This window comes from Atta colombica, unplaced genomic scaffold, assembly GCF_001594045.1.
Source record: "Atta colombica isolate Treedump-2 unplaced genomic scaffold, Acol1.0 scaffold126, whole genome shotgun sequence".
Taxonomy (NCBI): domain Eukaryota; kingdom Metazoa; phylum Arthropoda; class Insecta; order Hymenoptera; family Formicidae; genus Atta; species Atta colombica.
In genome coordinates, this window is record NW_017259213.1 from 2,583,182 (window position 1) to 2,593,923 (window position 10,742).

At 31.0% G+C, this 10,742-nt stretch overlaps 1 protein-coding gene across 3 annotated transcripts; it reads right to left on the reverse strand.

The window, feature by feature from the left end:
- Positions 1–342: 342 nt before the first annotated feature.
- LOC108694977 (neuroligin-4, Y-linked) lies at positions 343–6,072 on the reverse strand. Of its 3 annotated transcripts, XM_018204675.1 has the most exons (14): positions 5,410–6,072; positions 5,036–5,203; positions 4,104–4,396; positions 3,869–3,998; positions 3,641–3,794; positions 3,329–3,506; positions 2,847–3,253; positions 2,409–2,599; positions 2,148–2,334; positions 1,931–2,036; positions 1,658–1,853; positions 1,470–1,585; positions 1,244–1,272; positions 631–745 (listed from the first exon to the last, which is right to left on the reverse strand). In XM_018204675.1, exons 1-14 carry the CDS (start codon positions 5,494–5,496, stop codon positions 711–713), a joined length of 2,277 nt encoding a protein of 758 aa, XP_018060164.1. In that variant the 5' UTR covers positions 5,497–6,072; the 3' UTR covers positions 631–710. The 3 variants fall into 3 exon arrangements, with proteins under 3 accessions (XP_018060163.1, XP_018060164.1, XP_018060165.1); XM_018204674.1 differs by lacking the exon at positions 1,244–1,272 and having other exon boundaries at positions 343–745; XM_018204676.1 differs by lacking the exon at positions 1,244–1,272 and having other exon boundaries at positions 684–745; positions 1,460–1,585.
- Positions 6,073–10,742: the final 4,670 nt, after the last annotated feature.

Genomic DNA, 10,742 nt, shown 5'->3' on the forward strand with positions numbered 1-10,742 from the left:
TCAAGTGTATTAATATCTCGTTGTTATTAAAAAATGTACTTTAGCAATTTAACAAGACAGTACATTTCAATATATAATAAATAACGAACGAATTTTTGCATTATTTATAATAAATTTATAATAAATGATAAAAAATATTAAGCAATATTATATCAATTTATAATTATTTTGATTGTTGTCTGTGTGTAAACACTCCGTTCATTTTTAAAAAATTGTAATAAAAAACTTTCTAATTTTAATTTAACAATTTGGCATTAAAAAAAATAAATGTCATCATCTTTTAAAAGTAATTAATGCATCTAAAACTGAGGTATAAAAAAATAAATATAAAAAGATTGTGTCGATTTTTTTTGTATAATGGTAACTTAAGTATTAAACAGCTGTTTGTGGTACTCCTTGTACTAAAAGTGTTTTGCTTTTAGCTTTTGGTAGTGCAGATTGACTCAGTGTCTTTGTCATTTTAGGATGACCATTAGGTGAGCTAGTGATGAAACCTTCTGATCTCATATCTTTTAATGAGACATTAGAATTGCTACGTAACGAAGGTGTAGAACTGAATTTTCTGTTATGTGCTAAACGTTCTTGCAGTCTCGTTTCGTTTTGACGCGGTATTCGGGTTTTTACAGGTACATCACGATATTCGTATATGTTTTCTTTAGATGAACGTGTTATATTCTCGATTCCCTCGGAATGCTCATCGTCTCGTACCATCAAGATGTCTCCGCTATAGTAGTGATCAGATTGTCTGTGGAGAAAATAATGCAAAAGAATACTGTACACTGTATATAGAAAAAATGTATATCTAATTGTGAGTAAAAATCAAGTCAATATTTTATTATTTAGTAAACAATACCCATTTCTTGTAAATTATATAAAAATACATACGCATACGTGCAACTAAATAAATCTAAGTAAAAGTTAAGTTAATAATTTAATCGCTTATTTTATTAGAGAAGGCTCCGATTGCACACATGCGTTGCTAATAGGCCAATTTAAAAATAAAATATTCTCATTGATAAAGCAATGAAAAATTATTAGTATCAACTGATATGAGTGGTGTATGCAATCTTTGTAGGCAAATGGGATCCTTCCTTTATATTATTTATACTATTATTTACTTTGAACCTTTGTCCATTTTTCATGTAAATTATATAATATTATATAATAATATATGCAAACATGTGCAACTAATAAAGCAATATGTGACATATAAAATTATGTCTAAAGTATCGTTTATAAATACCTGCACGTATCCTAGCAGCCTTCGTTTTGCTAATTGTAAGCAGGAATAGAGTTAATTAGCAATTTATATTCAGAAATGGTTATATAAAAAGACAAAGAAACTGTATCCTGCAAGGATTGTGTCTATAAACCAGAACCAGTTTTTGCATGCGCTACCGTTCGGTACAGCGGGTGCAACCGAATGAAGCTGTAGTCACATGGATTTGGTTCTGTTTACCTTTTCTTACCTTTTGGCGTTACGCCAAAGCATACAACACACCACAGAAAGTACAAGTAGCAACAGGCACGCCGTCGACATCGACCAAAATGCGATTTGCAATGGCTGTTTAGGTTCCCACCAATACTGTAATAAAAATTGTAAGTAAGAATTTGATATAATTCAATAAAGCATATATATTATATTACAATGTCTTACTTCTGTAACGGGAGGATAAGTAGGGACAAGATAACCAATAACAGTCGGTAAATACATGGACCAGAATGCGCTCTCAGTTTGACGATAGTTTATTTGAATAGAGCTATTGAATGTCGTATTGATATTAAGATATCGCAATTGTCCATGACGTGCGATATCAAAGTGCAATCCCAAGATTTGCGAAGGCGTTGGATTTCTAGAATGAAATTTTTAATAATTATTGCATTTTCCATTTTAATACAAATAAACAAATCAGCATTATCAAATACATACCCATATTTTGCAAAATTAGAATACGCCATCATGAAAAAGTGACTCATATTACGATCACTATCAGTCCACATTTCTCGACTTAATCTCCATTTTTGTGGGAAAAATTCTGTGTTAATAATATTTTATTAGCAGATATTATGCAATAAATTATGAATTAAATATATATGTATATATACATCTTTACATACATTTACATATATATGACAGAAGAACATACCAACATCCATAAACGGTGCTCCCGTCAGCCACAAAAGCTCAGTATCATGAGGTACTCTAGCCCATTGTGGCGAATAAAGTGATTCTATCGAGGTATTTAAGACATAGAGATATGTCGGTACGTGTCTTTCTACCAATAATTTTGCTATTTTGTCATATGGTGCAACATAATGAAAGTCTGATAAGAGCTAAAAATATTAATATAATAATTAAAGTCAATAATTTTACATAAAATTTAGTTCGATATTTTCCCACTACTTACATTTATATATTGATCACGTACATGCGTAACATTCATTGGATCTGGCCAATATGTATACATATATTTTATTGCCTCGTAAATACCTTGTGGATTTAGAGTATAATTATATCGAAGAACTAATTCCCAAATCCTTTGATCGAATACCTCAGGAGTTATTGTGTATTGATTTCTTGCTAATGTAATATTATTTTCTGTAAAATAAATATTATGGAAAGTAATTTATGATGTCATATACAATTGAATAATATAAACTTAGTAATAGCAGTAAAATATTCAAAATAAAAATATAGCTGCTTTCCTTTTAAAAAAGACAGTCGACCCAAGAGTATCCTTTTATCTTTCTTAACATAAATAACAAAGATACACTTGACCTGTGTTTCTTAAAAGGAAAACAGTCTAATAGTTAAATAAAAATAAATAAGACAATAAAAAACATACTTATAATAAATGCTGCTTCTTGAGTTGTGACACCAGCCATGTAAGCCAAATCTTTCCTATATTTGTGAGCTTTAATACTTTCTTCTGGTGTTTCTGTAAAAAAGCGCCAATCAGATGCTCTCCAATCTTCATACCAATCATCTCGAGGTATCGTAAAATTGACATCCAGCACGGGTGCCCACGGAAACATTCCAACGTGTGGTTTTAATTCAGAATTACTTAATTCAAGGAAACTACGTCCATCTTTTAAGCATTGTACTAATTTCCAACTACTCTCTATACTACAACCGAGCATTTCTGCATATACTCGAGATGTATTTTGTGCTCGATATTTGTCTACTATCACCGCCCAATCAGCTAGAGCTGAACCCGATTGCGCTATTACTTTTGATACCATCTGTCGAGTTCTATAATAAGATAAAATAAATTTAATGTACAAATGATTTATAAAATATATATAATTAAATGTCAAATTCAATTACTTTGGTGCAACCATTAACAATCCCGCACTCGCTGCTCCAGCACCTGGCCCAAACAGTGTTATAGAGTCAGGATCTCCGTTAAAGCTAACTATATTGTCATAGACCCATCTCAACGCCATAGCTTGGTCAAGAATTCCATAGTTTCCAGGGCTATTCTCATCTCCAGTACTTAGAAATCCTAGAAATATAATTAATTTTACTAATTAATATATAACATTTTACTAATTAATACTCTATTTTTTTCCATATGTATATTTTCCATATGTATATTTTCCATATGTATATTTTATGTATGAAAAGTAATGTACTTACCAAGAGCTCCAAGACGATAATTAATTGATACCACTACAACATTGTAGAAGGCAGCTAGTATATGAGCTGGAAATAAATTACTCGCCCCATGACTAAATTCGCCACCATGTATGTAAAACATCACTGGATATCTATTTGCTAACCCATAGCCAATCTACATATACAAGACATAATTTTATTACTTAATAGATTCATTAATTTTATTTTTTTTGAATATGGTATACTTACAGAAGGTGTAAATATATTTAGATACAAGCAATCTTCGTCGACATCTCGCACACCTTTTGTTGCACCAGTATATTCACTAGGCTGAGGACAAGCTGGTCCCCAATCAATGGCTTGTAAAAGTTGCCATCCTCTAAATAGAAAAATCGATTATTTGTGAAAGACAATATTATAAAGTATTAGAAATAGTAAAAAAAATATTTCGTAAATTAGAAATAGTAAAAAATTTTATATTAACCTAGGAGGTCTGGGAGGTTTGAAACGACCTTCTTTAGTAGGTGGCATAGCATAAGGAATACCCAAAAATACATTAACATCTTTTGTAACTCTTTCGACTGCTACATTCCAAGGTCTGTGCCTCGCAAATGGATCGTCATATAATTGGACTTTAAATCCTTGAATTTGACCATAATTTGTATTCACAAGTATGTCTCTGGTTTTTATAAAAAGTTTAGAATCTGGTCTTTCTCTTCCTTGAAGATCTTCGCGCCAACCAGCTAGTATTCCTGGCAATGGAAGTCTTTCTGTGGTCTATTTTAATATATATTTCTATTTTAATATATTTTAATACGTAGTGTTATTAAATCTATTTTCAATTTCAAATCTTATATTTCAGAATAGCTAAATAATTTTTTTTGAAGGAGTTTACTAGATTTATTAAAAAAAATTTTTATGTAATTGCATTTTTAATTTTTTAATTGTGCAATTAAATCTAGAATTTAAAATACAAAGTACAAATAAATAACAAATCTTAATTAATAACAATTGATAAATATAAATAATATTTAATATTTTAGTTAACAATCTGTTAACAATCTGTATAATTTAAAAGCAATAAAAAAAATAAAAATAACATTAGTCAATAAATAGTTTCTAAAAAATCATTTTTTTGATTCAAATTAATATTTATAAAATATTAAAAAAAAAGCATGTAATAATTTCAATCAAGTGTCTTCAAGATTTACATAAATTGTGATTAGTCATTACAGCATAAATTAAATATTAGGTGTAGTAAAAAGAAATCCATTATTTTTGCATGAAATTGTCATGCAAAAATAATGGATTTCTTTTTACACCTAATATATTAATCTGAAGCAAAATGTAAACAAAATATATCATTTAAATGTTTTAAAACAATACAATTTCATCAGTAGGAATTTTCTCACTTACGCCGTAAATAAATCGATCCTCAGGTGCTCTCGTGGGTCCTCTGTAACCAGGCTCCAGATAACTAGGTTGATATCCATATCCATACCGTCTACCATTGTAGACGAAGGTCTTATCTTGCGGCACATATACGCCGTCGCGATTGTAGTAACGGCTGCCAGGCGATATATCCTGTAATATCATTAGATTTATATCATCTCAAACGCCTCTATTTTAAAATTTATGTATTCATACATACATCCTTTATTTGGGAAGCTGTCAAGTACGTAAATAAATGTTTTTTAATTATATTATAATTAGTTTATTCATGAATGTGCGCTATATTGATATACATTACAGAAATCAATTGCGATAATTTATAAATCTAATGATTTTACCTGAGTGAGCGCAACGACGCTCGTGATCAGCAAGTATAAGCAACAGCGGACGACGCCATACACACATCCTCCACGCGTGTTGGCCATGTTCTGCGCGTGCGAGAGCACACGCGAAGTTGCTTACGCACCGATCGTACAGGTGTGGCCTGAATGGGCCTGAAAGTCGCGCGCGTACGTCACGTCACGTCCGAACGGCACGCCGATTCGCTCTCCTCGCCAACTTCGCGGTAAACAAGGAACAAACGAAAGCGAAAGTTTCTCCTTCTCACACTCAACTTATCCACTTATCAATGAACAAGGTGTAGATTGATAAGTGTCGCTACACCTGACTACACCGATTATCGACGATTTGGGACGCGTCAATGGATCCCCGCTGAAGTTAGGTGTGTGTGTCAATACTCGCAGCGTTGTTATTCGTATCACACGGACGAGAATTCTCGCGAGAACGAAGCAGTGAATCATTCGCGACTCAGATCTCGGCGCGTCGTCTTGTCGTTGCGAAATGTTCCTTCGCCTTCTTCTCCTAGAGCGTTCCTGCACTAAGTATCAACTAGCCAACACCCTATCGGAGGCCCTCCTGTTCGCGCCGCGGTGACTCGCGTGGCACTTCAGGTGGCTTCGCTGCGCGCCTCCGTGTTGTGGCCCTTCTCCCCGTTCACCGTCTCTTCCACCAGTCGATAAATGCGAAATGTCACGATTGGTGTCAGGAGAAGCCCAAAGGTGGGAGTGATAAACGCAGTTTGAAAGCGAAAGGCAACGTGCCGTATACTCGTATACTAGATAACTGGAATTAAAACACGATATCGCTTCATCATCAAGATTTTCCGTCATTGAGTTACGTCGGCTTCCTGATAGTAGATTTAGTGTTACATATGTAGTAAATACAAGTATAATATATATAAGCACGTTTAGTAATAAACACATTTGATAAATATAACGATATATACTTTTCTGACTGAAAAATAAAATGGCTTTTGTTCTCTCATGACTTTATTGAATATTATCTTATTTTGCAGTTTTTGGAATTTGATAACATAATAATATCTCGGATTGTGGTGTCTTCTGTGTATCTTCTTTTCCTAAACTTCAAATAAAAATTAAAATATACAAGTTAACTGCATACAAATTAACTGAAATCTATGGTTTTATTACTTTTGTTTTCCTTCTCTTAAATCCCTTTCTTATCTATTGCAGCTTGAAAACTATTCAAATAAAGTCATCTCCAACAGAAAATGTTGCCACAGGTGATCATTGTCAGAGATTAAAAAAAAAACGTCTCGTGTTTTTATCACGTTAATACGTTGATTGCCATTATACAATTAAGTATAATTTTTTCCTCGATGTTAATTTTATATTAGTGTGTTATTTTAGTATGTCATTTATATCCATTTCTGATGTAGATTAACTTTAATCTCGGTTTAATTTATTCTTTATTTTGTTTATTTATTTATTCTTTATTTTGTTAATTATAAACCGATATTCATAATCAGTTCTTTTAAAATCGTTTTAAATAATATGTCTTAAGATACTATAAATCGGTTCTCTGATTGATTCATGACATTTTAAGACTGTATTTGAGATAATCTTAAATATAAGAATTGATTATAAATACCAGCCTTAGAACTCGAATAAGATAAAAAGTAAATTAAACCAAGATAAAATTAAACTTACATTGTAAAACAGGGCATTAATTATATTTTCTTCATCATAATAAAATTAGAAAATTTTTCTTTTTAAAAAATCGAATCAGTAAATATAACTGGCGTTCATCTATAAATCGCCAGATATATGTCACAATTTACATTTACGAGTCATCGTATTAATAAATTGATGGGAAGAAAATTTACTGCGTGCAACATTTAACATTAAAAGTACAAGGATGCAGTCGCATAATTGAAGACATAATTTTATACAAAAGAGACTTACGGATAATATTTACATCTTTTTTCTTGAATGAACGGAGATCATAGATTCCAGAAGTAAATCTGGTCTCCACTATGGAGACCAGATGCGTCGATACTTCGATTGACTCATTCGCGACTCACACTTTTTCGTTATCTCGTCGAGAGAAACCGAGATTAGAATCGCCTGCGCGAATATCATGCGCTCGAAGCCGAAGATTCGAAAAATGTAATGCAAGAGCCGTTGAGTGTTGACTTGTGAACACTGCAGTTCACCGACTGTGACAGATAGACTAAGAGTAATGGCCAGACCTTAGCTGTAATAATGTCGTCGCGTGCACATACGTCGCGGCAATGCGATGGGTCGGCAATGGGCCGCCTACGCGCCAGGTTGCGAAATGCGTGATCGAGCGGATGTGCATGATCGCGGAAGAACAGGGGTGTGGACAAAGGGATAGAATGGATATAGTTACTTATTGGGCAAAATTGCTTTTTTGAAGCGTTTATAGCGCAGATCCTTTAAAATGATTTACAATTAATTTAAAAAATTAATAATAATAATGCTATAATTAAAAGAGAACGAGAGAGAGGGGAGGGGAGAAGCTTGAGAATTATATATTTCTACATTACGTTAAATTATATTTAATGTTTTTATATTATATATATTATTGTGTAATTATATTAATATGATTTTTAATGATATATTATCTTTATAATAATTGATAATTATTACTTAAATAAATTAAACTTTTTATAAAATAAAAATACGATTTTTCTTACAATTTTACGTATTATTTTTTTCATGATAAATCAAGTTAAATAGTATCTATAACTATATTGATAAATGTACATTTATGCTCATTTTTATCAATTTTAAAGATTAGAAAAAGGCGAAGAATAAGTTGAATCGAAATTAAAGTTAATCTACATTGGTGGAAATGGGCATTAGAATTTCAAGATATTTTATTCGTTTCATACATTTCTTTTCGTTTATACATTTCTTTTCTCTCTCTTTCTCTCTCTCTTTCATATTGGATTTCATAAATGATTTTAATTGTGAACGTGATAAAAATATTGCTGTGTTTATGGAGAATATTTTCCTGCTTTTTTTTTTGTATAGAGAAAGTAGCGGAAATGAATAGAAATTATAGAGGAACAATGACCTAGCTTAATCCCCCATCCTTCCCTTTTGCACCGCATATTTTAATCTATGCATGCCCTTGTAAAAGAATTCCATCGCGTGAACGGATGTGTTCCGCAATGAATGATTGGTCGTGGCAGCTCTGCATTTATTAATAATAGTTTTACACACACATGTTACGGGGTTAGATAATCAAACTTTCATGATAATGGTTAATAAATATATGCATAAATGCACGCATCTACGCTGCATATTTAGTTCTTAATATAACTATACATATATTGCAGGATATTTAGGCCAGAAATAACAAGATGTTCTTTATTTACTTTCACTTGCGTTTGTCGACAAAATTCTTGATATATTCATTTTTGCAGCGTTTTGACAAAAAATCGCTTGTTTTCAAACAAGATAATTGTGTTCGCCTGTTGTATTCTAGAATATAATTTGTATCAGCATAGTATTATCGTTTCAGCGAATTTCAATCACTTCTTGATGCACGCCGCATGTCATATTCGCACAGTCATATCGTATTTTTCAATAAATTTCTTAAATAACTTTCTCTTAAACTCTTTCACTCCTTCATTCACTCTCATATATTCATATATTCATTTCTCATACTCATATTTTCAATACTTTTATATTATTTAATTCTTCCGTTTGTAAATATAGAAGTTAGATAGGATTTAGGAAAATTAGATAGATAAGTATAATACAATGGACTTTACATTGTCAATAATACTGACAATTCTATTTCTGATCGTGTGCAGTATTAGGTGTGCAAAAGATACATTTGTGTATCTGTACTTGTATTTGAAATACATTCGAATTGGAGTATTTGTATCTATAGATATATATTTTCACATGCATCTGTACTTTTGTGTGTGTGTGTGTGTGTGTGTGTGTGTGTGTGTGTGTGTGTGTGTGTGTGTGTGTGTGAGAGTGACGAGATACATTTTGAAAATATCTTACCCATCACTGATCGTGTGTGATTAATAATGATGGGTTGATGTAGAATATTTATTTCGAATTTCTTCATTCTCAAGCATAATCATTATCCCCTACCATAGCGATACTGATGCTCGAGAATCCAAATCAGTGTCAATAATATTATTTGTATTTGTTGGTGCTAATAATATTATTGATCGTGTAAGATCCAAAAAAAGGGTATAATATTTTCATCAATATAATTGTACAACTTATGTACATAAAATTGAGTTAAAATATTAATACTAAATATTAATACTAAAGCATTAAACAGCAATGTTTTTCATACTTGAAACAAGTAATTAATTGTGTCTTTCAGTATTAAATTCAATCAATACAAGATTTTCGTAAAGGGGATACCGCAAATATTTTATTGATATTATTGATTTTATCAATATTATTTTATTGATATTATATTGATATTATTGATTTTATCAATATTATTGATCGTAATTATTGATTGTGTAAAATCTGAATAAAATCTAAGATTCATAGAAGAAAACAACGCTATATAAATACAATGATAAATATAAGAAAAGACATTAAAACATATTAATTATGATAATTATACATTGTAGTGCTTCCTGTAACATCAATATATTTTTGCTTAAAAAAAAATAGAAAAAGATGTAAGATAATAAAGTCATAATTGTTCTATTATAATTGATAATAATTACTCGTAGAATTTATTATTACAATTTTTTTATAACTACAAAAAATAAAATAGTAATTTAATTTATATAGTTGAATTTTCGGAAATTCTCCGGAAATTCTCTATTTTTACTATCTTTATGAAGCATTTTCATTGTCTTTATGAAGCTGATACTGTAGATTTGACTTTATTTTCGTTAGAAGAAAAGAATTGATTCCTAGTAATGTTACAAATTTCATGACTCTTCACGTTGATCAGTAGCGATGGATGCGCGTGATTGGAATAAATTTATTTGCCATAGAGTTCATTAGTGTTCGCCGATGTTTTTGCCCAACCTCAATTCGTAAAACTGTCAAGTGGCTTTTACAAAACTGCTAATTCGTTTTACTGTAAATATAAAATGAAAACTTTTACAACGTTCCTGAATGAATCATACATACCGCAACCGCGTGTCTTTATGACTCACGATTTTATCAGCTAAATTAAGTATTAATCGTTTGCCAGTGGAATGACTTATGTCATGAACGAAATGTAAGAAAGTGCGAACGGAGAGTGTTATTATAAAAGTTGTAAGACTGTTAATTATATATACACACATACACACACATATATATGTATATACACACACATATATATATATATATATATATATATA

Coding starts and splice junctions, on each gene's coding strand:
- LOC108694977 (XM_018204674.1), bottom strand. CDS start 5,496: ATGGCCAACACGCGTGGAGGATGTGTGTATGGCGTCGTCCGCTGTTGC. Junction 3,999..4,103: donor AAACCTCCCAGACCTCCTAG/GTTAATATAAAA, acceptor TTTTCTATTTAG/AGGATGGCAACTTTTACAAG. Junction 3,254..3,328: donor TTGTTAATGGTTGCACCAAA/GTAATTGAATTT, acceptor ATCTTATTATAG/AACTCGACAGATGGTATCAA.